The 27,902-nt window shown below is 43.1% G+C and overlaps 1 protein-coding gene across 3 annotated transcripts in view; it reads left to right on the forward strand.

Annotated features, from left to right (window-relative positions):
* Nucleotides 1–27,902, forward strand: part of AKT1 (AKT serine/threonine kinase 1) — a 416,301-nt gene that overhangs the window by 170,541 nt on the left and 217,858 nt on the right. For all 3 annotated transcript variants that reach the window (XM_069207320.1, XM_069207318.1, XM_069207319.1), the window contains exon 3: nt 17,768–17,896. In XM_069207320.1, the coding sequence (XP_069063421.1) occupies nt 17,768–17,896 (129 nt within the window). The remainder of the gene's footprint in view (nt 1–17,767; nt 17,897–27,902) is intronic.

A 27,902-nucleotide genomic window follows, 5' to 3' on the forward strand; every position in this document is an offset into this window, starting at 1 on the left:
TTCCTTGGGAATGCCACGGAGAGGCGTAGGTCACTTCTGATTAAGGTGGATCCAAAGTTGGGGGACCTGGCTTCCGTGGAGGCGGGGCAAGTGGCTCAGGGAAATCTCTTCGGAGACCCTTTCATAAAAGAGTTGTCCAAGTTTGTTGCTACCTTTATATCACTTGACAAGGCGCAATCATCAATACAGAAGATTTTTCAACTGCGCCTTTATCTCTTGGCCAGTCGTGGGAGAGGGCACTCATGCGGCCGTTTCTACATTCAAGGCCCGCTAGAAGTCAAGCCCCACGCAGAGCGGGCGAGCAGCCGTGGTACGGAGAGTTCTTCCTCACTAGGAGGGGCCAATGCGGCAGAGGAGCCAAAGGACCCTTATGGGGGCATTTGCAAGGAACCCAATTTGGTAAGTGTTATGTCAGGGTATTACTTCCAACTGGGGAGAGGCTGTCTCTTTTTGCATGAGAATGGGAGTCCCTTATATCGGACCCTTGGCTTCTGCAGACAATCAGAGGGTTTCAGCTGGAATTTTTCGGTTCTCCGGTTCAGGTCTCCTGTCCGCGTCCCTCAGTGTTCACCCATTCACAGCAGCTGTTGGTGGACCAGGAGGTAAGGGAGTTGCACCAGAAAGCGACTATAATTCCAACTTCCCCTCATCCTCTGGGTTTCCTAAGCAACATCTTTTTGGTGGACAAGCGGGAGGGGGGGGGGCAGTGGCCCGTAATCAACCTGAGGGAGTTCATTGGTTGGCTTTTGTACCGGCACTTCAAGATGGAAGGCATCCATCTCTTGCGCGACCTTTTGCGTCCCAACGATTGGATGGTACGCCTGGATCTTCAGGACCTGTACCTTGCAGTGCCAATTCTCCCCCTCCCCCCCATCATCGTTTTCTTCAATTTCAATGGAAAGGGCAGGTCTACGAATCCACGACTCTACAGTTCAGCCTATCTGCGGCTCCCTGGTGCTTCACCAAGGTCTTGAGGCGGTAATGGAGCATCTCAGGACGAGGGGAATGCGTCTGATCATCTATCTGGATGATCTTTTGCCAATGAATCAGTGTCCCTTCAGGTTGTGGGAGCAACTACAATACACCATCTCTCTTTTCGAGGGTTTGGGTTTCTTGATAAATGCCAAGAAGTCGGCTCTGATTTCCCTCCAGGCAGACCAACTTTCTGGGGTTTGTCATAGACTTAGTTGACAAAACTCTCAGCCTACCCTCTTGCAAAATCACGAAGATTAGTCTGGAGTTAAGGAGAGCAATCTCAAGGCCCTCAACATCCCTGAGTCAGATTGCTTGGATAGAGGATCTTTTATCCTCGTTTATACAGGCGATTGTTCCAGGACCCCTGCATTACAGGGCGCTGCAACGCTTGAAGGCCTCTCACTTGCACGAGGGCCTCTCTTACTCGCATCAGGTGACTCTGACAGAAGAGGCAAGGAACAAGGTGAGATGATGGCTTTCCCATATGGAGCCCCGAAATGAGCGATTTTAGGTTCGGATCCGGACATAATTCTAGAATCAGACGCCAGTGGCATGGGTTAGGGAGCTTGCTGCGGGCACTCCGTCACTGGGGGAAGGTGGTCTTCTGCTGAGTGAATCCTTCACATCAATTGCCTGGAGCTTCTGGCAGGTCCTTTTGCTATTCAATACTGGACCAAGGACAGGGCAAACTGTGCAGTTTTGCTAAAAATGGACAATCGTTCAGTGTTCCGCTACATCAACACCTGGGGGTCCCAGATCCAAAGCTCTGGCAGATCTGGCCAAGGAACTTTGGGCATATTGCCTCACATACAATATCTCAGTCACGGCGGAATATCTTCCGGGGTCCTCGAATCAGATAGCGGACTTGTGTTCAAGGGAGTGGCCAGACATGGGTTTGTGGCGTTTAGATCCTGGTCCCCAATGCACTCTGGGGTCCGTTCACGATGGACCTCTCTGCGTCCCAGCTGGATTATAAAGTTCCCCGCTTTGTCACTTGGAAGCCGGATCCGTTGGCAGTAGCGACAAATGCATTTCTCCAGGACTGGTCAAAGGAGAAGGGTTACGCCTTTCCCCCTTTCACCACGATAACGTGTCTGGCTGAGCACATGCGCAGACAGGAGACGCAGGTAGTGGTGATCACTCCGATTTGGAGATCTCAAGTGTGGTTTCCGGTTCTTCTGGAACTTTCTTGGGATTTTCCAATCCCTCTTCCCAGGATATGGATATTCTGAAAGATCCCCTAGGCCAGAGTCACCCTTTAGTCCTCCAAGGCTGTCTTCAACTCATGGCTTGGAGGATTTTAGGGAAAGATGGAGAGTCCCAGGCCTTTCATCGGATGCTCAAAGATTGCTGGCCGCAGCCTGGACAAACAGCACTTCTAAGAGATACAAATCTGCATGAACAAAGTGAGTATGCTGGTGTCTTCAACGCGAAGAGGATCCCATGGGGTGCGACATTGTTCCAGTCTTGAATTTCTTGGTTTCCAGGGGCATAGCCTATTGTACTGTTAATGCATATCGCTCTGCTATTTTGGCTGGTCATCTTCCTGTTCAGGGTTTACCTATAGGAGAAAACCCTCTGGTGTGTAAACTGTTAAGGGGCATTCCCCTGGCTCTCCCTTCACAACCCATATACTCGAGTTTTTGGGATGTCAATTTGGTTCTTAATCTTTTTTAATCCTGGCAATCAAGAGTTCCTTTCCAGGAAGGAAATATCGGCCAGGCTCGCAATGCTTTTGTGCTTTGTCTCCTGCAGAAGGGTCTCAGATGTTACGGCCCTGGATATTTCCAGTAGGGTTTTTACACCACAAGGGGTTACCTTTTTATGTGTCAGGGAGGACTAAGATGGATACTAGAATGATTTCTTACCCTGCTTTTGATACTTCTCCGAAGTTGAGTGTAATGCGATCCCTCAAGGCATAGGAGATTGCGACTGAGGACATTCGGCCCCCGGGGAGCGACAGTTGCTTATTTCCATTTGAAACCCTTTTAAAGCTGTCCCTTCACCGACCATAGCCAGATGGATAAGGTGGGTTATGCGGGAGGCAGGCAACAATGTGGCGTGTTTTGGGGCGCATTCTGTCAGGGGTGATATGGCATCTAAGGCATTTTCTCTGGGTGCTAGACTGGAGGATATTATCAATGCAGCAGACTGGTCATCTGATTCCATGTTCAAGAGGTTCTATTTCAAGCAAGTCTTGGAACTGACATCATTGGTGGTGGATAACCTTTGAACAAGCATAATCCTCGCCTCCGGTCCTGACATAGAAAATTTAAATTCTATTAAGGACACTGAGGCGAGGATTATTCCCACCCAGATACGGCTCGTTTTTTCCCCACCCAATGGATGCTGTTACCTTGTATGGAACACTGCTTAGGAGTAAGTAAAGTTTTTTTCAGAATCCTTCTACTATAGCAGATGTCAAGGAAAGGTGATGTTGAGATATTGTTCTCTGATGTTATTGGTTTCTTTTCTTGCAGCGGATATTAAAATAGTTGTAGTCTAGATTTCTACTCAGATATGATATTTTTTCTTTCTTGTAGGTGTTGAGGCCAGCAAAGGGGAGTGATTCTTCCGTTATCTTCATCTCGCATCAAGAAACAGGACGTGCCTGAGGAGGGGCATCAGGATATGGACTGGCTTGTTGTGGATTGGCTCTTGAAATTTTGTAGTTCCATCCAAGGGTTTTCTGGGAAGTGTTGTTTGCTTCTAACTTCTGCTGTTGTTCATTAAAGGAAAGAAAATAAAGGGTGATCCTTGTCTCCGTCTCCCTAATAGAATTGAAACTTTCTGTTACGATAGCTAGGAAATATTTTATTCTTGGCCTCACTGCTCCTTCAGGGACTCTACAATGCCATTTGTATGAGCAGGGCATTAGGGTATGTCTCCTTGATGTGATTTTATACATTTGTTAGTCATGTTTGTCTAGATTCTTTGCAAGTCTCTTCACCGAACCTTGGGCCGAGGCTGTATGTAACAAGTGGATGCCTGCAATTGCCATTCTGTACCACTCTGGTGTAGTTTCTAAGGAGCATTCACGATTGCTGCATTGGATACTCTTTACCATTTATAGAAGATGTTCTATCCATTGATGCCTCTTATTCGCTCTCCTTCCACTCTTCAGTTAAATCTGTTGGACATTTTTACTTTGGCTTCCTGTAACAAAAGCACTCTTAAAGGTTGTTCCTTTCTCTCGCTCCTGGGTGGACTCTATAGAGCCTTACTGTGTTTGCGTTTCTAATCTGCATGCCAAGGATTTACAACTCATCAATCCTGGATCAACTCTGATCAATAACCATGACTGACTGTGTATAGTTCTTGCCTGTGCATTTCTTACTTGTTGCTCTTGGGTTCATGAATAGAGTATCAGGCTTCACTGTCTGCATCCAGTTCATGTTGTGGGATTCTCCACTTTTGCCTGTCAGGGAGTGTCATAGAGATTCCCTCAATCAGGCGCAGCAGTGAGTTAATGCACTTTTTGTGTGTTTTGTTTCATGCTACATTTTGTGTTCTGTTTCACACTGTTTGTTTATGTCTTAACACTCAAGGCACAGTGACCCAGAATAAGTTGAAAATGCCACTCTGGTCATTAGTGCACAACACCAAAATGCTTACCATAAAGCCCACACTGCAATTCAATACTCTTTCAACCAAGCACTTTTCCCAAAGTGGTATGTAGCGCTATAAAATAAAATAAAGATTACTTTACTTTAGACTTTAAAGTCTATGGAAATCGAATGAACTTTTCTTCCCAATGGATGTCACTAGCAAAGCTTGTGCACTCAAGATGGAAACAAAAACACACAGACATGCTTCCCAAAAGCCCTCTCTACAGTTATGGAGTGAACTACGGAAACGTCATGAAACATGCCCCATCCTCTTAACGAAAGTTCTCTAAAGTGTTATGTTTGTTATTGTTATATTATGTTTAGGTTATGTTTGTTTTGTGTTGTGGTGTGTTGTGTTATCCCAAGGAAGTGTTCTCACTCGAACTGAGCAGTTAACCCCCTACTTATCTGCGAGAAGCTCAGGAAAAATAATTTAATTAACCCTTTAATAAAAAGGCTGTTTTATCGTCGAAAATATTATAATACAATGCAAGATAGAATTAGTAAGGGCCATATCTCTTTGAATAACCTGCACCCCCGAGCTCCCTGAGGTGTCTTTCCAGCTAAGCATCTTAAGGAGGTTTTGGATTTCCCTTTCAAGTCCTCTGGTTCCCTTGAAGATAGGTTCTCTCTTGAGTCCTTAGATTTCAATCACTGTTTTTCCCTCCCAGTTCCTCTACTTTCCGCCTACTGCAAGATACAATCAAAGATGTTATCATTAATTGCTTGTAATTATTTGTAAACAACTTTCACAAAACTCCCCCTGTGAATGAAAGCAGTACAGAAATGACCTGGTGTAAATCGTGTATGCAGCATTTTAACAAGGATCGCAGGTCTGCGCGTGCGGGTTCGTATTGCCATGTTGAGTATATTTTCTGATGATAATTTGGGACTGTTGTTATCAGAATGTTAAGAGGAACACAGCACTGCTTGGGCCAGTCACTGCTGGTAGGTGACAGTTTATGCTGTCAACAGCGTATCTGGCATGCCTGCTCTGCTTCTTACTTGCCTCATAGAAAATCTTATGAATCTGATATGGCGGCCTAAGTCTTTATGACTTTGAACGCTACTGCGTTAAGAAACTTATCACGTCTTTTTCTTAGCCTAATAAAAGGTATCCAGAAGTGAATGTCTTGTATTTTGAGACTGGGCTAACAGGGCGAGGAATTCCAGTTAGTATGTTTTTAGCCTGGAATATTGGGCTTCCTCTAGCTTTTCTCATGAGCCTCCTTTGGAGGGGAAAGACCGCGCATAAGATATGATAATTGAGCAGGTGTCGCGCGCTTCAGCTTTGTGTGAGCGTGAGAAACAGGACGTAGTATAGAATAGCCCGCGCAGCACTCGAGGCCCAGGCACTGGTTTATTCGCAACCTGCTGCCAGTGATCTCAGGCATTGTCCCTCAGGCTGCTGCAGGGCCCGACACGAAGAGGGCTGCCATTCAAGCAGCACGACGCAGAAGGGCTGAGGAAAAAGCGGCCTGCGGATTTGCCTTTCCTGCACTGTTTTCCTGTTGTGACAGTGGACTGCCTTATATGGCCGCCGAAAGGGCTAAGCCGCCAAGCGCCAGTCTGGGGCAGACAGTCTGCTGACTCAGGCCTGACCTCCCCATTGGGGAGCCCCCCACCCCCCTTGCTGCAGTCTGGGCCTGCTCATTGAGATGCAGGGCGCAGCGCGCGCCTCCGCAGCTGTATGGTGGAAGCAAAGGCTGAGAACACCAGAGTGACCGAGGGGAAAAACAACAAAGGGCCCCCCTTCCCCGGCACATCCGTGAATACGTAGACACACCAAAGGGCCTTGTCCCTTTGTGGGCCTGCTTAGAATGACATTAGCAGTGGTTTTGTTTCGCCCGCCCATCCACAACCACCTCACTCAAACTCTGATGAAATGTTACGGTGTCTTTGATTACAAGCGCAAGCTAATGCCCAGTTTTACAGCTGCATGATGTATAATCATAGGCGTGTTAATAAACGTATACTTTAAACCTAAACAGTATCTTGCTTTCCCTGTGACCTGCCCTTTGTATTATGTTTTGAACTTTTAGGCTCTATGGCAACTTCTTTTGCGATTAGGAGCCGTTAGTTTGGTTTATCTGAAGATGATCTGAAAGGGTGCATAAGCCTTCACCTCCTTTACCCTTTGTGAGCGTGTCATGTTATTCGTACTATTTTTAAAAATTGCATCAAGTTTAATTCTTCCTGCTGATTTATAATGCAATCATAGTTAGATGAATTAATACCCTTCTGAAGTTGTACCACGAAAATACAGACCTCTGTATTTTGGGCATCAAACTACAAATATGTTCAATATATTTAAATGAAAAGGGGCCATGAGCAGACAGATGACACCCTTTAAACACTGTCTTGGCCCAATCTGTCAAAATAAGTGAATGTAGTTGTTATTGTATACTGTTTCGATTTCTTTTTAAATAGCAATAGTGTCCTGGAGATACTTAATTGGTACGAGATGCTACATAAATATTATTACGACGTTTAATTGTCTGGACTTGCGTGAGGAAAACGCATACTCCTAACCCCTGTAAAGTCTGAACCATTTAGGTCCAAAAGACTACAAAATATTTGAATTTGTGTGTTGGCTCTAGAAGGGCCTCACTTGTATTTATGCACATATGTGGTCTCATTACACGCGACGCCAGGACATTATCAGTGGGACTTTCCACATCCCATTAGAAAATAGGATTTACCGGGGATCCAGGAATGCTGCAGCTGACCATGGCTGTTACTTATTTCTCCTTGAGGGTGTCACTTTTTCAGCGAAACCTTCAATTCCCGATCTGCCTGGTCACTGCAGTTACTAGCCAGATCGTGATATACTCGACCTACTGAATGTGGATGAGAGGCCTTTACATTTTAGTTTATCCCGACTTTCATATTGCTAATGATACCTTCACTTAATGCTGGCATAGCCTTTCGACTATATCCCCTTAAACCCATATAAAAGATCTATTGGCAGAAGAGTTTCATGCCCAGTCCAACATTTTGGAAAAATAGCTAAAATCTTAGGTTAGTCGTCCAGAAAAGGTAAGTTCTTCACCTTGTGTGATACAAAAGTTTTGGTGTAACGTTATTTCATTCTGAAGGCTGTTCTCCATGGACGCCTTCACCTCTGATCCTCGGAGTAGAGGCGAGCATTGGGAAGTACCTGAAAGGATTGTAAAGACACAATTTCCATTAACCAAATGGGCTTGTGACAAAACCCCATGTTCCTGCTCGCAGTACCCCCAAGCTACAATAATATTAGTTAGCCTTTCTATCATCTGACATTTTCTAACGCACAGAAGCAGCAGAATAGCAGCCTGAGTACTAAACAAGAAGAAAAAACAATTAAAGACGTACACAGTTGTGAAAATATGCTTATTTGTTAAGAGAATTCGTTTTGGGACCTCGCGGTCTCTCCGCCATCTTAAGGTTTGTTTAGCATGGTACAGTTGGTTATGAATGAGAGGGTGCGGCGGTCCATTTCAATGAGCTCGATGCAGCAACAGGCTTGCAGCAGTTGGTAAATAAAGATGGATCTCCCTTTGTTCCACCAAAGCTTGCTGCTCGTTATTCTCCACTTACCCAATGCGATTCCCAGGGAGTGGCAGCTGTTTCTGGTGTCAGGCACTCCATCAGTGGGAGACAGCTCCAGATTCAGGGAGGCATTGTTGCAAAAATAAATGCATTCTTGTAAAATTCTCAGTGGGATTAATTTAACATGGGTCTGACAATTATGTGATTTTTAAAAAAAAAACTTCTTAAGACAAAGGGTCGCATTAATTCAGCTTGCAATGTGCTTGCCTTCTTTTTTTACATGAAAGGTGTATGTTGGGAAAAGAAGGATGAGAACACATGTGCGAGACTTTAGTTTTCCATAACTCAGACGAAACAGTACATGAGAACTACTTTAAAACAATGCAGGGGTTAATTTACATAGTCTGAATGACCAACAAACAGATGAATGGAGGCAAATCATTCATTTTAGAATTGCACGGCTGATCACGTTGAGAATTCATTTCTAATAGCCACAGCAGGGCAGATCAGAAAATATGCATTTATCTCCTGCTCCCTTATTGAGTTTCTATTATGTATGCCATTGTTTGGAGTATAGCCCCCACACTGTACATTAAGGTAGTGGGGACTGCTACTTTTATGTTTATACCCAGTCCTTAATCTGTTAAAGAGTAAGTGCTGAGGCCCAAATTTTTCTCAAAACTCCAGCTCCTTTGCCAGTTGTCGAGGTTGCTGAATACCAAGGCTATTAAGTCTTGATTTCCCTTCCTTGCCACTTTAGCACACTCTTGCATGTTATGCTTTCATCCCTGATTTTTCAGTTTGTCAGAAGCCCCTTCCCCAAAAAGGGTGCAGGTGAGCCCTACTGGCAACCACGGGCTCAATTTAGGCTTTACTTGTACCACCCTTCATTTCAAATTACTGTAATTGTTTACATGCGCATTTGATAACCAGAAATGCATATATATTGTGCCACCTGGCTCCTGTAATAAAAAAAATATCAAGAATCAATATTGATTAAGCTTGTTCTATTTGGTCAAATCTGTCCTGTCTGCAAAAATAGTTTGTTCACTTCACATCTTTTTTTTAATTTTTATGCAAGTAAAGTCCTGGAGCTTTAGGGTGTGATCTGCATTCATATAAGGAGATTAGGCTAATTTGAAACTCGAGGTAAGTAGCGCGATCTCTTGAGAAAGTTCTGGTGCAAAAGAACAAATTACGATTCATCCACCTGTGGCATCACTTTGCATGTCTATAGAATGTTTTCCATAACTTTGTAGTCCCGGCACAAGTACGGTCTTGAAACTGAGCAAAAATATAGGCGATACCTCATTTTCAATGCATGCAATTGCATTTCATTGCGGATATTACCCATGAACTCTTTTCAGTACCATGAACAACTTTGGCTATGGTTATGTAGTCTAATTCCTCTCTTATGTTTTTGGACAAATGGTAATTCCAAAGGTAATTTGCCTATTTTAAGCAGCATCCAGTGAAGAGAAATAAAACAGTCATCAGTACTCAGTCTTGCTTCACTTACAACCACCACAAAAGCACCCCAGTATGTTCCTTTCCTTGGTTTGATGATGTCTGCTTGAGTTTTCAGCTACATTGTGACAGTATTTCCTGGATATCCTCTTTAACTCCTATGCCATTCTCCTTAGTGGTGGCTCCAATTTTTAGAGCTCCTTCTTTCCTTCCTGTTGTCCTTGGAGGAGGTTCTCCTCTTCCCCACCACACGATTCACACCAAATAGATCAAACCCTAAGGGCGGGTTTGCTCAAGGGATGACCAACAGAGAGTCCACTAAGATGAGATGTTTAGAAAATATATTAAGGGAATAACAACATCATAAATGTCTCTTTAAAAAAAAAAAAAAAGCAGTTTACTGATAACCCAGCTGGCACCTTCTTGTGCCTTTTTTGCTCTGATTGTTATAGTGGAGTTACACTGCAGTTATAGCACAGGAAACAGCACCAATACAAGGAAAATCGAAAGGTGCCTCCTAACTGGTACGTCAGTGCCACAGAACTATAGACTACAGAAAACACTGTACTGACCATACAGCTAGGTGCTGCACACTAGCAAATGACGAGGTTGCCACACAACCGCTCCCAGGAAAGGGTGTAGAGCCAGAAATGGAAAGTGAAGAGAACTACATACTTCATTGGCAGATAGAACTACATACTTTAATCGGCAGTGGCAGAAATTAATGCTATGATCTGGAATTTTTTCAGTATCAGATATTCTGCATTGTTAATTGTGCCAAGTCGGGTAATGAAATGCACAAATGGATAGTGTGTAAGCCAGCACGTTTTATGTTGAAACTGCATTGAATGACAAGATTTTGAAAAATCAAAGACTATGAAATTCCCCAAACATAGGAACATAGGAAGAACTGTTATTTTGCGCCAGCTGCTTAGAAAACTTAGACACTGAGGCACTCTGGGGAATTTAATGAAACTGTTAAACACAGTATCCTCTATGTGAACTAATTTTGTTTTCTGCTGGAGTTTCCTAACCAATCCTTCACTTTTAACACAAAAGATGCTGCCCTCTGTGTTTAGTCTGCCCTCTGTGTTCAGTCTGCCCTCTGAAATGTACTGAAATTTGCCCAGACAGGTGGTAAAAAACCAGGACAGGCGGGAAAATTGTTGACCCTAAATCTGTGGCCTAACTTTCTTCCATGAACTTTGACTGCCCTTGGTTTTTGTTGATTTATAGATAGTGCACCGATCTTCAGGCTATGGCCTATAAGTGCTCCTGATGTACTTTGTCACTGTGGCAGCCATAGACTGGAAGCTTCGACTCAGCAGCTCATAAGTAGGAGTCCTCTACTGTGGCTTCAAATAATCAGGTAGTCTCAAATGAGTTGAACTCTGGCATAATTTAGAAGAAAATTAATACTTTTTTTTCAAAGGTTGTAGGAAAGCAGCCCTTTTGACATGGTTAGCCCCCCCCCCTTTTTTCCTGGTTTCTGATGTGGCTTTGACTGCTAACCAGGTCCCAGTGCCAGATCTCTATCCCCAAAACTGCACAGTTGTTCTGCACAATTGGCAAACTCTTTAGCTACCACTATAAGCCCCTAGTAGTTGCGACCCCTGGTACCTACAGTCTGTTTACTAAGGAAGGTCTCTAAGGGCTACAGCCCCAATTGTACCACTCTCAGAAGCCTCTCACCAAACCAACACAGTGCTGCCATTGCAGACTGCATGTGTTGGTGCAGGGTAAATTGAAATCGAGACCTGTCACAAACCCCTGTGTGCCAGGTCCCCTATCACTGCGCATGCCAGTGTAAGTCACCCCTAAGGTGGGGTGCATCAAGCCACATATGAGGGCATATGCGCATGAACAGATATGTCCCTGCTATGTCTCTGTTGATTCTGAGACATAGAACGTGGACAGGGAAGTTATTTTAAATGCATGCACTAGACACTGGTCTTTTCGAACTCCCCCACTACATGATGGCTTCTCTGAACCCTGGCGTGTTTGGTAGCAAACATTTCAGAATAATAAATCCTCACTGACCCTAGTGATGAATTTATTTTAAAAAATACACACTTTAGAGGTGCCCCCTGAAGACCTACCAGTTACTACTGTGCTGACTAACTGGTCCTGACTAGTTCAGCCACCACAGATGTTTTTCTGGCCCCCAAGGTGAGAGCCAGCTCTCAAAGGGCCTGAGACAAAAGCTAGCACTGGGCGTAGTTGTTATCACCTCACCCAGGAAGGATGGACATTCCAGGGCCGGAAGCTTCAAAGACCTTGCCTCCTTTGTAATGCTACCCAGGTTTCTCCAAATGATGGAGACAATCAGCCCCGTGTCCTAACTCCACTTTTGGTGGCAGCACAGACGGGAAAATTAGGCAGATTAGGAGGTGTGCCCACTACATGCCAGTCCTACCCCTAAGGTGGACGAGCTGCAATGTACAAAACTTCTAAAATTCCTCCATTATGTGTGGAAGGAATTAGGCCATTAGGATTAGGGTTATGCCCTCTTCCCAGCGGATTTGATCATAGAAAGGGTGTAGCCATTGGCTACCACCTGGCACTCCCAGTAATGGCCCTGAATTGAGAATTTAGGTGGCACCTCTGAACCCCTAAACCCTAGAACTCAGATTTTAACAACCTAAGAAGACCTGGACCAAGAAGAGTTGCACCCACAGAAGACAAACAGAAGAATCAGCAAATCTCCCCGGACTGTCTGCTGCCCTCAAAGGACTCTGCACAAAAAGCCAACTCGTCTAGCCTTTAAAAAAAAACGCAAGTCTCTCCTGAACAGTGGACCTGCCCTGAACAAGAAACTCCAAGGAAAATACTCTGCAGCTGCTGGAACCTCAGAAACCGATACCTGAAGTGACCCCTGCACTGGATGTCCATGCCCTGAGGTGAAGCCACCCAACAGTGCCAACACGGTTCCCCAGCATTCCAAAGACCGAGTCCAGTGTGGTCCTACCCATCTTGGACTCACCCGAGACGCCGGCAACCACAGTTTAGTGGTGAGAGAAAACCCCAAAACTCCAGCAACCACTGCACCGTCGCCTCTGACCTGATGTCAACGACGGCCCCCCAGTTCCCCTGAGCTCGAGTTGACCCTGGATCCACCCCTACCGAACTCCCTGACGATGCCTGCAGCTTCAACATACAGAACCCCCTAACCATGAGTGCTTCCGGGCGTGAAAACCCAACGCCTAAAGAGACGCCTGCATCCATTGCCCCTCGGCACAGGAGAAGAGGACCAAAGGTGTACCTATGTCTCGAGCACCCCAAGTTTGCAACCTACCCGTTTGTTTTCCCCAACTGGCTTCTCAGCTAAAGCCTGCAGCCTGCCTTTACGAGGACCAAGCTCCCATAGAGAACCATTGGGCACCTGACACCTTACTACACCCCTGTACCCAGCCGCCCCAGTGCTGCCCGGTGTGACCTCCTGGTGTGGTTTTGTTCAGTACCCAGTACTTACTTTTGCTGTCTGAGATTGGGCTGGTAAGTCGTCGTTAATCCTGTGTTTGCTGAATATTGTTTTCCTCCAAAATATACAATTGAGAAGAACTCTGAAAATTGCACTGTGTTGTTTTCTGAAACTGCAAAGTATTTATGCTTAAACATCGGCTTACCTAATTACGAAGTTCTTGGGTTTGACAAATATATAAAATAATTGTTATTTTTTCTAACTCGGTCTCGGATTTATTTTTGGAGTGTGTGTCTCATTTATTGCCTCTGTGAGTACAACAAATGCTTTGCACTACCCTCTGATAAGCCTAACTATTCGCCCTCACTACCGCAAAAAAGAGCATAGTCCTATCAACTGTTGCCTTGGAGATGCGCTGGGATATCTGCACAGTGTACTTAATTTTAGTGCACTGTATAGAGAGCCAGCTTCCTACAAAGGTCAAATCTTGTGCTTATGTTTTAGAGCTTTAATAGTGAGCCAGCACCTATACTGATTTCTACACTCTCTTATATACCTTTGGGGCTTTTTATCAGTTCATCATAGTAACTGCAGCATTTGGCTATAGGGCACTAATGGAAGATGCTTTCTTTATATAGGTTTCCACATCTGCCAGGTGGCCCAACAAGCGTAGCTTGGTCAGTAAGGTCGGGGTGGTGTGAGCCTCAGATTTTCCGACAGTCAAGCTGGCATAACATGTTAAAATACATTATAGGACAAGCAGGGTATATGAGAGGGGCCTAAGGGTCAGTGGAAAGGGAGAAGAATGTAGATTGATAAGAGTACTAAGTGAGAGAAAAGACAATATTATGTAAAATAATCAACATTTTAGAGGATTTTCAGAATGGAGAGGGAGAGTGTATGTAAAAAAAACAAAAAAAAAACCTTGGTGAGATCCAACAGACGCCTCACCATACCCGACTGAAAGCACCTGTACTCAACTATTTACCAGAAAATACATTTATTGGGGCCTGTAACACCCCAAACACTCATAAACTTCGCCACTGGGTGGCCCATGTAACATATGATAACTTCATGGACCAAAAAGACTTTCAGCGAACACACCATTGATTGATGATCTATACTTGTGCTGTGAAAAATGAATGTATATTTCTCAGAATGCAAAATGCAGTTGGGTAGGAATTACAAAAAGGCTGTTAGGGGCACAGAGGGTTCAGAATCTCTTGGTAGGGAAAATAGTCTGTGGGAACCTCAGTGATAGGGCGCACATAGAACATAGTTCAAGCAAGGCGCAATCCCAAGCTTTCGGGGCAAAGATTCCACCTTCTTTGTTGTCCGGTTTGGAGAAATTCAGAGTCTCTAAATCGTGGTTTTTAGACCAGCTACAGGGCCGGTTCTTAGAAAATTATCTTCTGTTAATTTGGCTTCATCAGCTATTTTAAGGCTGGAGATAGGTCTAAGAAGCACATTTGTGCAAGGTCTGGCTGGTTGGTACGCTGGGTGGTCAGTTTGGAGAAGATTGACGACGATTCTTTAAGGTCTCTGCTAAAGAGAGAAATTTTGGCTGGTGGTAGGGCAAAGTATACTATCAGTAGGAATTTTATTTATGCCCTGGGTTTGTTACATTTAGATTCCCGTCTTGTTTTTGCACTTTCTCTGTCGCAGTTAAAAAACAATCTTAGGCAAGCATCTTGGTGTTTAAGCTTTTGCTTGGATAGAAAGGTTGGTTCACACAAGTGGAGTTTCCAACCTGCATTACATTCTGTGACACTGATGGAAATGCAACCCTATCTTATTTGGAACCTGCTACACAAGATTAGACAATTCTGTCTCCTGTTACGGCAGAGCTGCTACCGCTCAATGTATTATGGGCAATGTGTTATTGGTCCTCGACGATTTGTAATTTTGGACAGAATGGTATCCAAGATCTGAATCATGGTCTTTTTATTTGCCCGGCTTTGTTGTTATATCGTCGGAAATGGTTACGCCCAATCTGCCTCCAACTCTCCCTACTCTGTATATCAGTAGTATTGCAGGCCCTTTATGTCCCACCAAATGAAATGTTTTGCTACAGAATTTTTAACTTTAAATGTTTTTAAAAAAATTGTATTAAGTACATTATTTAAATTAACTGGTTAGAATTGGGGTCGGTATACTGTTTGATTGTTTTTTAGCTCCTGTATTTTAGGGTTTTCTTCTTGTATTTATATTGTGGTTTATGTGGATCTCCACATGAGTTCCGTATCATAAATAAATAAATTGAAGAAAATTCAAATGGCAATCCTAGGTCTTTCAAGTGATCATTTTCAGTGATCCGAACAACAGTAGGAAAATGGTTGGTGTGAAAATAAGGGTGTAATTTCTACTGTTTGTAAGGAAGCAAAATTATTTTTAATTTGTGTTGTGTAAATCGTATTGCTCAATGATTTTTGTTTGAAAACATCAAAGCGGAACTAGAAAAACCTAATTTGGAAAGAAATTCTCATCTTCCTTGTCATTTTCATTTAACATATATTTGAATCTACAAAGAAATCAATTGACATATTGCAAAACCCCCCAAAAAAACGCACCTAGCTCTGAAAACTGAGGTAGGGTCAACTGCAGAAGTACCGCAACACAAAAGGATGATGGACAGAGTGCTGAACAATGCAAACACTCACCCCCAGTCACAGATCTGGGTTTAATCCATTGTTCTTTTGCTCACCATGCCACCCCAGTTTGGACCCAGCCATATGCAAATCAGTCTTGATCCTGTTCCTCATGGGAACAGTCCAGCCCAAACTGCCAAGCCAGGTCCTCCCTGGACCGGAAACAAGCATCCTGGGACCAGTTTCAGGGTTTCACCCTTCATCAGCCAGGCTAGCTTGAATCCAGTGGCACAGTGAGCAAGGAACCCACGTCTCGGCATACCCTTCCCACTTAAGGAGAACCGCAAAATAATAAGTAGCAGTAAGGCAAATCTGTATGTCTATTATTGGTTCCAGCATGCTCTGAAATCGTACTGCACTATTGTGTCAACTGGGAGATATAGGCCCTTCCTGTGCACATATTTCTCAGAAACTTTTTTGTCCCTGCTTTAGATTGGTTTTCTCGAGTTTGGATTTTATGACAAAAATGATATTGTTTTGAGGAAGCAGTTTTAACACATTTGCAAATTACCCACTGTTGTCTAAAGTACTTGCGCTGCAAAATGTAAATGAAACATTTCTCCATATGTCACTGTGAAAAATGACAATGGCAGAAATAAAGCATTGGACATCTGCTGCGAATCTTAAAGATTTTTTTTAATGCATTTAAGGCAGATGTTGCAGAACTTGAATTTCAAATGTGTACTACACAAAAATAAGAATATTTACTAACCAAGCCTATTTTTAACATGCGTTGAGAGTTCTCCCTAACCCTTGCACCCCCTCTTTTAAGATTTTTAGATTGGACATTTGTTGCAGAATGTACACCATGTATGTGTATTGTATATCAGAACGAATAAGTACACCATTAATTGATAAACACATTTATTTATATTGCTTTCAATCCATTTTTACTTTGACTATGCAACTTTATGCAACAGTTGGAGGGGCTCTACAGCTTTATATGTTGTGCTAACCACAATAAGGCATATGATGCCAGGACCCTGGCCACGGGAGCCAGTGATTTTTCCTGGTGAAGTTAGCCCAGACCATGGGAAAGACCAGCCATTTCAGTAAGTGAAACACAGTCTTCTAGTGGAGATAAAAGGCATAGGCTGGAGCCAAGGCTGTGATTCCATGTGTTGTTTTACAAGCATGTGTTTGGGAAAAAATACTTTGTTGCCAAGATGCGTTTTAAACTGGATAGGGACTCTGACCCACTTCTTCAGCCTATTAGAAGTGCATGCACCAAAGGACTGTAAATTGTCTCCTCTTAGTGAAAGTATACAAAAGAGGTGAGTGAGCATTCCCACAGTCCATTTTGATGGGACATTTTCACTAGAAAGTGTTTTTGCTACAAACACAGAGAGGGCCTGATTACGACCTTGGCGGATGGGATACTCTGTCACAAACGTGACGGATATCCCACCTGCCCTATTACAAGTTCCATGATATCCTATGGAACTTGTAAAACAGCGGGAGGGATATCCGTCACGTTTGTGACTGAGTATCCCATCCGCCAAGGTTGTAATCAGGCCCAGGGTCATATTGATTTGTTTCCCTTAAAAAGTGCAGTTTAAGGTCTAAAGCACCCTACAATCTCCCATTGCAAATGACACAAAAAATGGTAGATATCATTGTGGATAATCTTTTGCCTAAATCTTAATACTCTTCTCAAGGTCACTATTTGGTTCTTCTGTTATAATACTTCACAGCTTGTAGAATTCAAGTAGAAATTTGGCTAATAATATAAACACCGCGTTATCTAAATTGTAATAGCAATTGGTAGCTCGATTTTAACATGCAGTGATGGAGTGGTTCTGAGATTTATCTGCTTAGTGATGAAATATGGAGTGATCTGAAGGTCACGATTCCAAACCTTGAACGCCTGTCTCTGCTTCTACCTTACTGCAGTCAATAAATAGAAAATCAATTACTATTACAATGATTAATAGTAACACCTGTTTACAGAAGTTAGAAACTTCAGGAGGTTGGTATGGAGTTCTATATGAAAAGAAGTTATTATGGTTCAATAATTCGTCATTTGACAATGCATTTGCTGTATAAAAGTGTTAATACCGGTTATGAGGCTGCTCAAACATGCGTTTTGATGTTTCTTGTGGGGTTGTGTCTTGCAGGAGAGTACATAAAGACTTGGAGGCCAAGATATTTTCTTTTGAAGTCAGATGGCACTTTTATTGGTTACAAAGAACGCCCCCAAGATGTTGACCAAATGGAAACTCCATTAAACAATTTCTCAGTGGCAAGTAAGCAGTCTCAAGTTTTTTTTCCTAGAGTACATAGAAAAAATCTGCAAGTGAGTTATTTTTACTGTTAAAATCTTTCTAAACATCTTAAGTTTGCTTAATGCATTTGTATAGTCAGATTTGTTCAGTTCAATCGCCATATTTAGTGCATCCAAATAAATTAATTTAATAAAAAAAAAAAAAAAAGAAAATGGGAAAAAAAAACATGAGCCCCAATAACACAAAAAGTATTAAATCTGAACCTCTGGAAGTACTCCATGAGAACAGATTTACTACTTTGTATATTCACTAACTTTGACTTCAGTCAAAGAGGTACAGTTTGGTTTTCAGAAAGGAGTTGGAACGTTGAACAGTCTCTTAACCTGCTCATGATTATGGGTAAGTATGTTGAGGCTAAGGAAGGTTCTCTGTACTTGGCCTTTATGGACCTCTCTAGTGCTTTTGACCTCGTGGACAGGGGCAGGCCATTGTCTTTAATAACTGATGCGGGGGTAGATATAACCGTGATTGAACTGTTAAAAATCATCTTCACTGGATGCACTGCTTGGGAGTGCACACCTACTTTTAAGTTCCATGGGGGGGGTTAGCCAGGAGTGCATTTTAGCCCCCTTTTTGTTTCTTTTTTATATTTACTCCCTGGACCACATCTGCAGATTAAAGAAAATAATTTGCCCGGGATTGGCGAGCGGCCAGTGCCAGTTCTCTTGTACGCGGATGATGCGGTATTGTCACAAACAGCAAATGGGTTGAATCTTTTATTGAATTCTTTTAATGATTTCATGGCTGATTTGAAATTAAACGTCAGTCACAAAAAAAAAATCATTCATTATGACTTGTGGGCCTAGGAGCACTCGATCACAAAGGTTTACAATTGATGAAACTCCTATTATGAAATTTCCAAATTTTAATTATTAAGGGATTTTATTTGATGCAAATTTTAACTGGAACAAGTTATTGTTTCAGCGTGGGCTTAAAATGGAAAAAGCTGTCGAATCGATCTATTTGTTTGCCAGGAAACTTAAACAAAAGCCAATAGATTAATTTCCTTATATAAGGCAAAATGTCTTTCCATGGGTATTTATGGAGCAGGTGTTTGGGGATATGCAAATTCTGTCAATTTAGAATTGGTTGAAAATAAATTCCTCTCTTGATTGATGGCAGTCCCTAGAAGTACTACAAAAATTATTGCTCATACTGAGGTCAATCTCCCTTAGATACAGGATGCAATCAAACTGGCACCCCTTTTACTTTGGGTTAAAATCTGGAATTCTCCCTTAGCAGATTTTTCCCATTGTGTTTTAGCTGACTGTATCAGTCTTGACCATGGCAATAACATCGCCGCCTGGTCAGTGTATATTAAAAATTATTTTGCAGATCTTGGTGTGTCCCATTTTTTTCATTTGACTAGTTTGATTGACTGCAACACAAAGACATTGATTCGTTCCCTTTTTCTTTGTTATAGTAATTCAAGAAGGACAAATAAATCTTAGGAGATGGAAACTATATGTTAACTCATGGAGATTACTTCCCTGGAACGGGCTGAACCTTATTTGGCCTGGATCTCTAACTTGGAGCAAAGATTTTATTTAACACAGTTCAGGATAAACATTGTACTTTTTGTTTGCATTCCCTCAACAGGGAAGCCGGTTTTCATCCTGCTTTGCTGCGCTTGCGATGGTAGTACTGAGCAATCTTGTATGCATTTTAGTTTTTTTGTAGATTTTATACTGTACCTCGGAAGCCATTCCTACGCCCTATTTTATGATCATACGCTTGTAGGTCGACTAAACAAAGCCGTAAATTCTTACGCCTGTTTACCGAATCTGCTTGTATTGCCGTTATTAGTTTTATTCACCTCTCCATTAGGATCAGGAAAGCTATAGGTTAGCACCAACCCCTTTTGCTCCGAACCTGCTAAATTGTTTTTTTTATTATACTGTATGTTTTTATTTTTATTTTAATGCTATGTTTTATTGTATGATTAAGTGTTGTTCCTTTTATGGCCTTTGGCCTAATAAAGGTTTAAACTGACTGGCTGCAGTACACATGTGCCAGTTGGACTACTGGCAAAGTCAAGTGACATTTCTGCATGTCACTTGTGACTGTGCTATATTTTTGCATCAACCCTGTCCTCGGGCACCCCCAAAGTTTTGGAGGTATTCCTTTCCCCTTCCAATCTCTCTGCTAGAATACATTTCTACCCATTGCTTGTGGTATGAATGAGTCAGAGAAGAGCTTGTGAATGCCCAGAAACATGCAAGTTTGTCAGCTCTTAAAAATTCACAAGACGAACCACGTTTTCCATCTGCCCACTCCCCACTTGCACAATTGTACACAGTTGTGATATTCAGTTACACAGAAGTAAATGCATCTAGTCATGATAGGTATCCTTTTGTCGATACAGTGCTGGCGTAAATGAAGCCTTTTCAGACTTTAAAGGAATGTTTACGACTGAAAATGGCATTTGCATAAGGCTAATCCAGGGCACTTGTCCACCTTTGGCTTTGATTAGATAGCATGCGCCAAGGAAGAACACAAATGTGTTTATTTGCACCCTGTGCTTAGTTAATTGTTTCAGACAGGTCTGCAGTTAGATTGGCCCTTTTGGTTTGATACTCAGTTACACACAGCTTCCCTAACTTTGGAAAAGAGGACACAAATGCTTTCATTGCTCATAGCCCAAAACCAGTCTGGGGTTGCTTGTGTTCCCGTTCAGGGGGCCTGACCTGGCAGTTTGGGCTAGACTGTTTCTATTGGAGCAGGACAGAGGCCGATTTGGATAAAGAGGTTCCCTGTCTGAGGTGGGGTGGGGGGGAAGTGAGCTGGATTATGGCATATAGCTATTGCCAGTGGCTGAGATGAATTCAAGCAGTGAGCTCATTCCGTTTTTGTTTTCCTTCACTGCTCATTGAGACATTTCCTACAACTTTAGATGTTGTACTGTGTTGTGATGCTCCTGCCTCTGAAAATAGTCATGCTCATTCCCAGAGGTTGAGAATGGTTTTCAAGACCAGGCCATACCTCGCACCACGAATATATTATCTTGCTTCTCCCTTATTTCACAGGAACTTAAGTTATCTCTCCTTTGCAAGCTTAAATCAGGATCCCCTTTGGACTCCGCTCCACTGCACGTACTAGCCCTGGGTGCCCCTGTTAAGGTACCTGTCATAATGGAACTCTTAAACTCTTCCTTGCAAAGTGGTTGTGTTCCTGAACAATGGAAGCACGCAGTAGTCAAGCCCCTGTTGAAAAAAACTAATTTAGATGCCAGCGAGTTTAAGAACTACAGGCCCATATCCTTACTCCCGGTCATGGCTAAAATTCTGGACAAACACGTCAATTCGCAAATCTCTACATTCTTGGAAGAGAACAACATCCTTCACCCCACTCAGATGGGCTTTAGACCTTCTCACAGTACAGAATCGGCTATGATAGTGCTAACGCGTCCCTTTATGATAATTTATTACACATCAGGACTCGTTTTAGGCTAATGAATCTTTTGACCCAGTTGAGAGACACCTTAGGACGAGATAGCTAATCAATATGTCAATCAGTACGTCAATAATGTCATCAATATTTATCACAACAATACATTTCACTTGAGTCAAAGTCATTAATCAATTCAGAGATATTATCATGACCTTTCAGCTATGAATAACCACACCTTGTTTAGTGGAATTTTATAAATTTTATTCCCTATTAATTACAGTCTAATAGCAATTGCGTTAATCTCAACACCAAGAAACATAATAGCATAGTCACGATATGGCAACTTTGATAAGATTTCATTAAAGCGAGAATCACAAACATCAGAACATAACACGGCGTGAACATAGATTAAATTTAGCAGAGTGTCAATATTGCGTCAGTTCAACAAAGCATAGTCTCGGTTGTTTGTCTATTTGTGTCAGTTTTGGTGAACACCTGTCCTAACCACTGATTGGCATTAGCATGTTGGGCTTCATGCAAAACAATTTAGAACACCAATTTGGAAAACATCTAGCTAAGGTCTCTGTCAAAAGCAAGCAGTTGGTACCTAGAAAGGAAAAGCAAACAGACAAATTCCAAATGCATTGCCATAATTACCCTCCAAGGATTAGGTCAGCACACAGGTTCAGTCTTCGTCTTCAGGACATCAGTCAAATCGCCAACATTCAGAACTCAGCTCTGGGGCAAAAGGGCACTTCCCTCATAAGGAGGTAAAGTGTAAATGGGCAATCTAAGGGCGAGGATGGTTTTAAATAAACCAAAAGTCACCAAACAGAGTGACAGAGTTTCTGGATAAAATCAATAGCATTCCCTACCTAATTTCCCTGACTTCCCGTGACATGGGTTTTTATCCCTTTTTCGTAGTACATTCCCTCAAAATTCTATTGGTCATTTGTTATACCCCACTATCTTTAACCTATCAAATTGAACATTAGGTAATCCTAATCTTCACCCCATATTATTTTACAAGTCTTTGATTGGTCTTCGTAATTAACGTCTTCAGAAGTGGCACGTCCGGTGTGACTTCATCCTCCTGTAATTCTTTGCACATCTTTTGGTCAGCAGTTCCATTGTCTTCACCAATTTGAATGACCTTGTACATTACAATAATCTACACTGTTTCAATTCATTTATAACATTTATTTTGCAAGACGATGAGAAGCGGTGGGAAACAGATTTACATGGTTACATTCATCTTCCAAATCGAAGAAAAAGAATAAACAGGGTCATGGCCCTTTGTGAGTCAGCACACTGAAGAAGAGAAAATGCATTTAATATGAGAGCCAAGTAGCTAAGCTGCAGCTCATGCTAACTTATGGCCTATGAGGTTTTCAATACAGATTTAATAACGCAAATGTTAGTATAAGCTCATTGAACGTAACATAAACATTTTGATCATCATTATTAGTTTGCGTAAACATTGGTGGCCACTCTTCGTGGTAACAATTCAAGCGCACGTCTAAGCAAAATTGCTATTATTATAGTTTCTATGCGACATCATCACACCTTAATTCATAAACATTTCATGCTAATATAGATTATATAAACTACGCTCTGTCAATAGCAGACACAGAAGAGGCCAGGAAATGTATGGATCAGGGCCAGGTGACAGCAATTATAATGCTGGTTTTATGCGCGCCTTTGACACTGTGGATCATGGCCTCTTAATCCAAAGAATGGGGACAGCAGGAATTAAAGGTTTAGCACTTAGATGGATGACCTCATTTCTTCAAAACAGAACCTTCCAGGTTCTGGATCGCTCCTTTCTCTCAGAACAGTATAAGCTGCAATGTGGGGTCCCACAGGGCTCATCATTGAGCCCGACTCTCTTTAATATATATATATATATAGCCCCGTTGGCATACCTAGTGGAGCCTTTTGGTTTATCCCTGGTTTCGTATGCTGATGATACGCAGCTGGTGGTATCCTTTTCTACGACGGAGGGGTCAGATAGCTTGGTACTGCCGTTATGTTTACAGGCAGTCTCGAGTTGGATGACTAATAGTAGGCTCCAGCTGAATCGAGAAAAGACAGAAATAATGATTCTGGGAAACCAATCCAATCTTGTTCATAAATTTTTGCCTGTGCTCCCCTTGGAATCTATGCCACCACCGATGGACTATATTAAGAGCCTAGGAATTTGGTTAAATACTAACCTGACTCTAGAATACCAGGCCAGGAGGGTTTTGGCAACCTGTTTTGGTTTACGAAGACTCCTAAGAAAGGTACTTTGTCTACTTCCTCCTTTGGCAAGAAGGCTGATGGCACAAGCACTAATTTTGGCCAGACTCGACTACGGCAATAGTCTTTTCTTAGGTTCACCCAAATACGTATTCCATAAACTACAGACACTACAGAACGCGGCCACTCGCCTTCTGCTTAATATTCCTAGGTACACATCTGCCAAGAGTGCGCTGGTTACTCAGCATTGGCTCCCGGTAGACCAGCGAGTGAAGTTTAAATCCCTATGTATCATTCACCGAGCCTTACATAACAGGGGCCCACACCATTTGAAAACGCTGGCATCTTTCTACGAGCCGCCTAGAGCCCTTAGGTCGGCTTCCAAAGCCTTAGTAGCTCTCCCCAGAGTTAAGAATGCGAGATGGGGCGGCAACATGTTGAGGTATCAGGGAGCTAAACTTTGGAATTCCCTTCCACACTACATTCGGTCTATCAGTCAGGAGTGCAAATTTCGGAAAGCTATTAAAACCTGGCTTTTCTAATACCTCATGATTCGGCTCTGGCTTGTTTGTCTCTGGGTGGTATGTCTCTGTCAGCGCTACGAGGCCTCCGGGTAGTTGACGCTCTATGAAACCAGATAACATAACATAACATTCAGTCAGAGTCAAGGCAACGTTGATGCTTTTCACAACACATTCTACTGAAGTTCAGCTTTGGAGCAGCTGCAAATGTTTGTAAATATCATCATCATTGAGAGGTGCCTGGTGATGTGCATTTTCTAACTAAGCACCGAACTCCAGAAAGCCTTTTTACAGGCCTAAACCATTAAAGTAAACCCTAACTAATTTTTTTGCCAGTTCTCTGGACAGAAAATCTGAAAGAATCGAAAATGTATGTTTTCTTCTTCTGTAAGCTTGCCACTCCGATCCGTAAATGCAGTTTGTGTATTGGGCAGATGCACAAATGCCCTTTAGGGCTTAGTCAGCGAGATCTTGCCAGCAGAATCAGAGGAAATAAGGGTTTCTTTGGCTCATATTATACATAATGGGTAGGACAAGGCCAAATGTGTATCTGGCCGCTTTTGATACAATGGAGTTCATTGGCCGGGTGATTGGTACCAGTGTTGTCCTTCATAGATATGCCTAAATGAGGCCAACCAGGTTCTCCATTGACGTGCAAGCTTCATTATCAGACACGCCCTTTGATGGGTCACAGAGTGAAGGTGGAGTTTGCTCTGGAACGCTTAAAGGAAAATAGAGGTGCAGCACATTTCTTGGGGTTGTTGGCTCCCTCCTAACAATTTCCGCACGAGGTCCAGAAAGTTGATGCTATTCTAGGTGACTGTCCTACATGCACAGGCAGCCTTCCCTTAGACATATTTGCATATTTCTGACCTTGACAGACTGTCAGGACCTGCTGCAATGTATTCCTTCATGAGAGGGAGAGAGGGTGATTGATTGATTGATTGATACCGCTTGAATGCCCAAATGTACCACACTGCAATTGCCAGAGTATGTATTGCCAGGCCCTACAAATTGTTCACAGGACAAATGTGCCCTTTCGTTTGTATCACCAAAGCATACTGGGAGGAGAATACAAATAGACACATGCAACCTTCTTACCAGTGAAGCAGCAGACAAGCCAGTCATTCCTGGACCATGGACACAGATACAGGAGACATGTGGGCTAGAAGGAGGATTCGTTTTACAAATATTATTCCCCTTCTGCAACAGCCAACAAACCACTTTAGTTTACCCTCCGCTGCATATCCCCTACCAGTGGAGGGCAAGATTCAGCACTTCTACCTGGGTTGATGATCCATCACCCGTGACGGATGAGTCTTTCAAATTATTCAAACATTATCTTAACCCTATCTTTTCTTTCCTCTTCACCCCAAATCTTCTCCACATTAGAACGAATTTCAGCCGAGCATCTGTTCATCCTACTACAGGATGTGCACCTATTGGTCTCCAAGGGTGCCATAGAGAGGCACCAAATTCAAAGAAACACAGGGTTATTTTCACAATTTTCACATCCTGACAATGGATAGGTGCATCAGCCTATCTTTGACCTCTGACCATCTTCCTTCTTAAGGACTAATTAAGAATGGTCACATTGGCTCAAATCCTGTCTCCTGTGGAACAAGGAGACTGGATAATGTCCTTGGACGTGCAGGATGTGTATTTTCATGTAACTGTACTGCAGTCCCACATCATTACCTATGGTTCCGGGTGGGCCAGGAGCATTTTCAGTTTGCCCTACTTCCATTTGCCTCACCAGCACTCCTGATGTGTTAACACAAGTGATAGTGGTGGTCGCTGTCCATCTTTGGAGGTTGCGTTTTCCTGTATTCTAGTACCTTGATAATTGACTACTGAAGGGAGGCTCAATGCAATTGGTTGTAGACCACCTCCGGACAATGGCAGAACTTTTAGCATTGTGGGTTTCACCATACAAGAGTGAGATCCCAGCTGATCCCATCACAGAGGTATCCATTCATTAGAGTGGTCCTGGACAAAGTGGAGTTTAGGGCTTTTCTTCTGCAGCAACAAGGGCTGGACTTTTGGGCTATGATCCAGATTTTACAGACTCTATCCTTCATCTAGCTAAGGGTGAATCTTAGGGTCTTGGCCTCTTAACCTTGTGCATCCTCCTTGTCTACTACACCAGGTGGCACATGCAAGCCCTGCAATAGAACCTAAAATCCCAGTGTGTCCAGCATCAAGGCCTTCTTTCTGACACCATCCAGGTCTTGAAAGAGGCCATTAAAAATCTGCAGGGATGGCTTAACGATCACATTTTGTCCTGTAACAGGCCACTCTCCCCTCCCCACTCACAGCTGACCGTAGTGACAAATGCATCTCTATTATGTTGGGTGTATCATTTGGGGGAAGTGGAAATCAGAAGGCTATGGTCTCAAGTGGCGGGCTGACTCCATTTCATCCTATTGCAGCTACGAGACATTTGTGTTGTCCTGAAGTCCTTTATGCGGTCCATCAAGAGAAGGCTGGTTCAGGTCCTCACAGCCAACACCATCACCATGTAGTCTTGCATCAAGCATGGCAGAGTCATGCTGTGCCAGAAAACTAGAAATTCTCTGGAAGAGGCTAGAGTGCCAGGGTAGCTTTCTTGTAGCCAACCACCTCACAGCATCCCTGAATGTCCAGGCAAACACACTTAGTAGTAGACATTGTTTGCCGGATTATGAGTAGCATCTCCGTCCCAAGATGGTGCAGCATGACTTTCAACAGTGAGGAGAACCTTGGCTAGATATTTTCACCATCAACTAGTTTTGCGTGGATATCTGCAAGACCACTTGCCAAGAGATGCGTTCTGTTTAGATTCGAACATGGGACTCTTGTACCACTTCCCTCTGATACTTCTCCTGTCCCCTATTCTGAATGATTGGGCCCTTGTCATGCTGATGGTGGTTCCGCATTGGGCCATGCAAGTGTGGTACCTGAGATCCTAAGCATGAGCATCTGTCTTCCACTCCGGCTACTACTTCGGGTGGGCCTCCTATCTCAGCAGCCAGGCAAAGCCCACCACAGAAGTCTGCTAACTTAAACCTCCATGCATGGAAATGGAGTGGCAGCAGGTAACTGCTTTTGCTCTGCTGCCTCGTGTGGCAGATGGCCTCTCCATAAAATCCATTAGCATTTGGACAATATCAATATCTGTTGTGGTGATGGAAACACGGACACCTTAACCCTTGTGTCCATAGTCCAGAAAGGCCTTGCAGTGGACACTGTAAAAGATTGTCAGCCCTTTTGGACTTTCTGCATTTGTTATCCTTGTTCACATTTCCTGTTGCGATGAGACTTATTAAACGTTTGAAACACGTTTCCTCTCAAACCATTTGTGATGCCACCTAAACTTGGTCTTGATATTTGTCATATGTACACATCTTAAGCCTATGCATAAACACTTGCTGCCTCTTCTGACCTTGAAGATTATTTTCCTCAGTGCGATTACATCCACACGCTGCATGAATCGACTGCAGGCCTGTCAGTACAGCCGCCCTACAACACATCATTTTGAAATAAATTGGAGCTGTGGACTCAGGACGCCTTTTTATCAGTAGTCTTCACTTGCTTCCAGGTTGGGCAAGCCATTACTGTGCCAGCATTCCGTGTCCCCCCCGATCCCCCACCCTTCAACAGATGAGGAAAGGCTCCATTGGCTGGACCTCAGAAGATCTTAAAGCTTTTCCAAAGATCATACCATGGACAATCAAGTGTACAATCAACTGTTGGAGCAAAGAAGTGGAAGGCTGAACAGAAATGGACCTTGTTACTAGACCTCTGCATTAAGATCTGCCATGCACTGGAAAAGA

The sequence above is a fragment of the Pleurodeles waltl genome, chromosome 9, assembly GCF_031143425.1.
Source record: "Pleurodeles waltl isolate 20211129_DDA chromosome 9, aPleWal1.hap1.20221129, whole genome shotgun sequence".
Lineage (NCBI taxonomy): Eukaryota > Metazoa > Chordata > Amphibia > Caudata > Salamandridae > Pleurodeles > Pleurodeles waltl.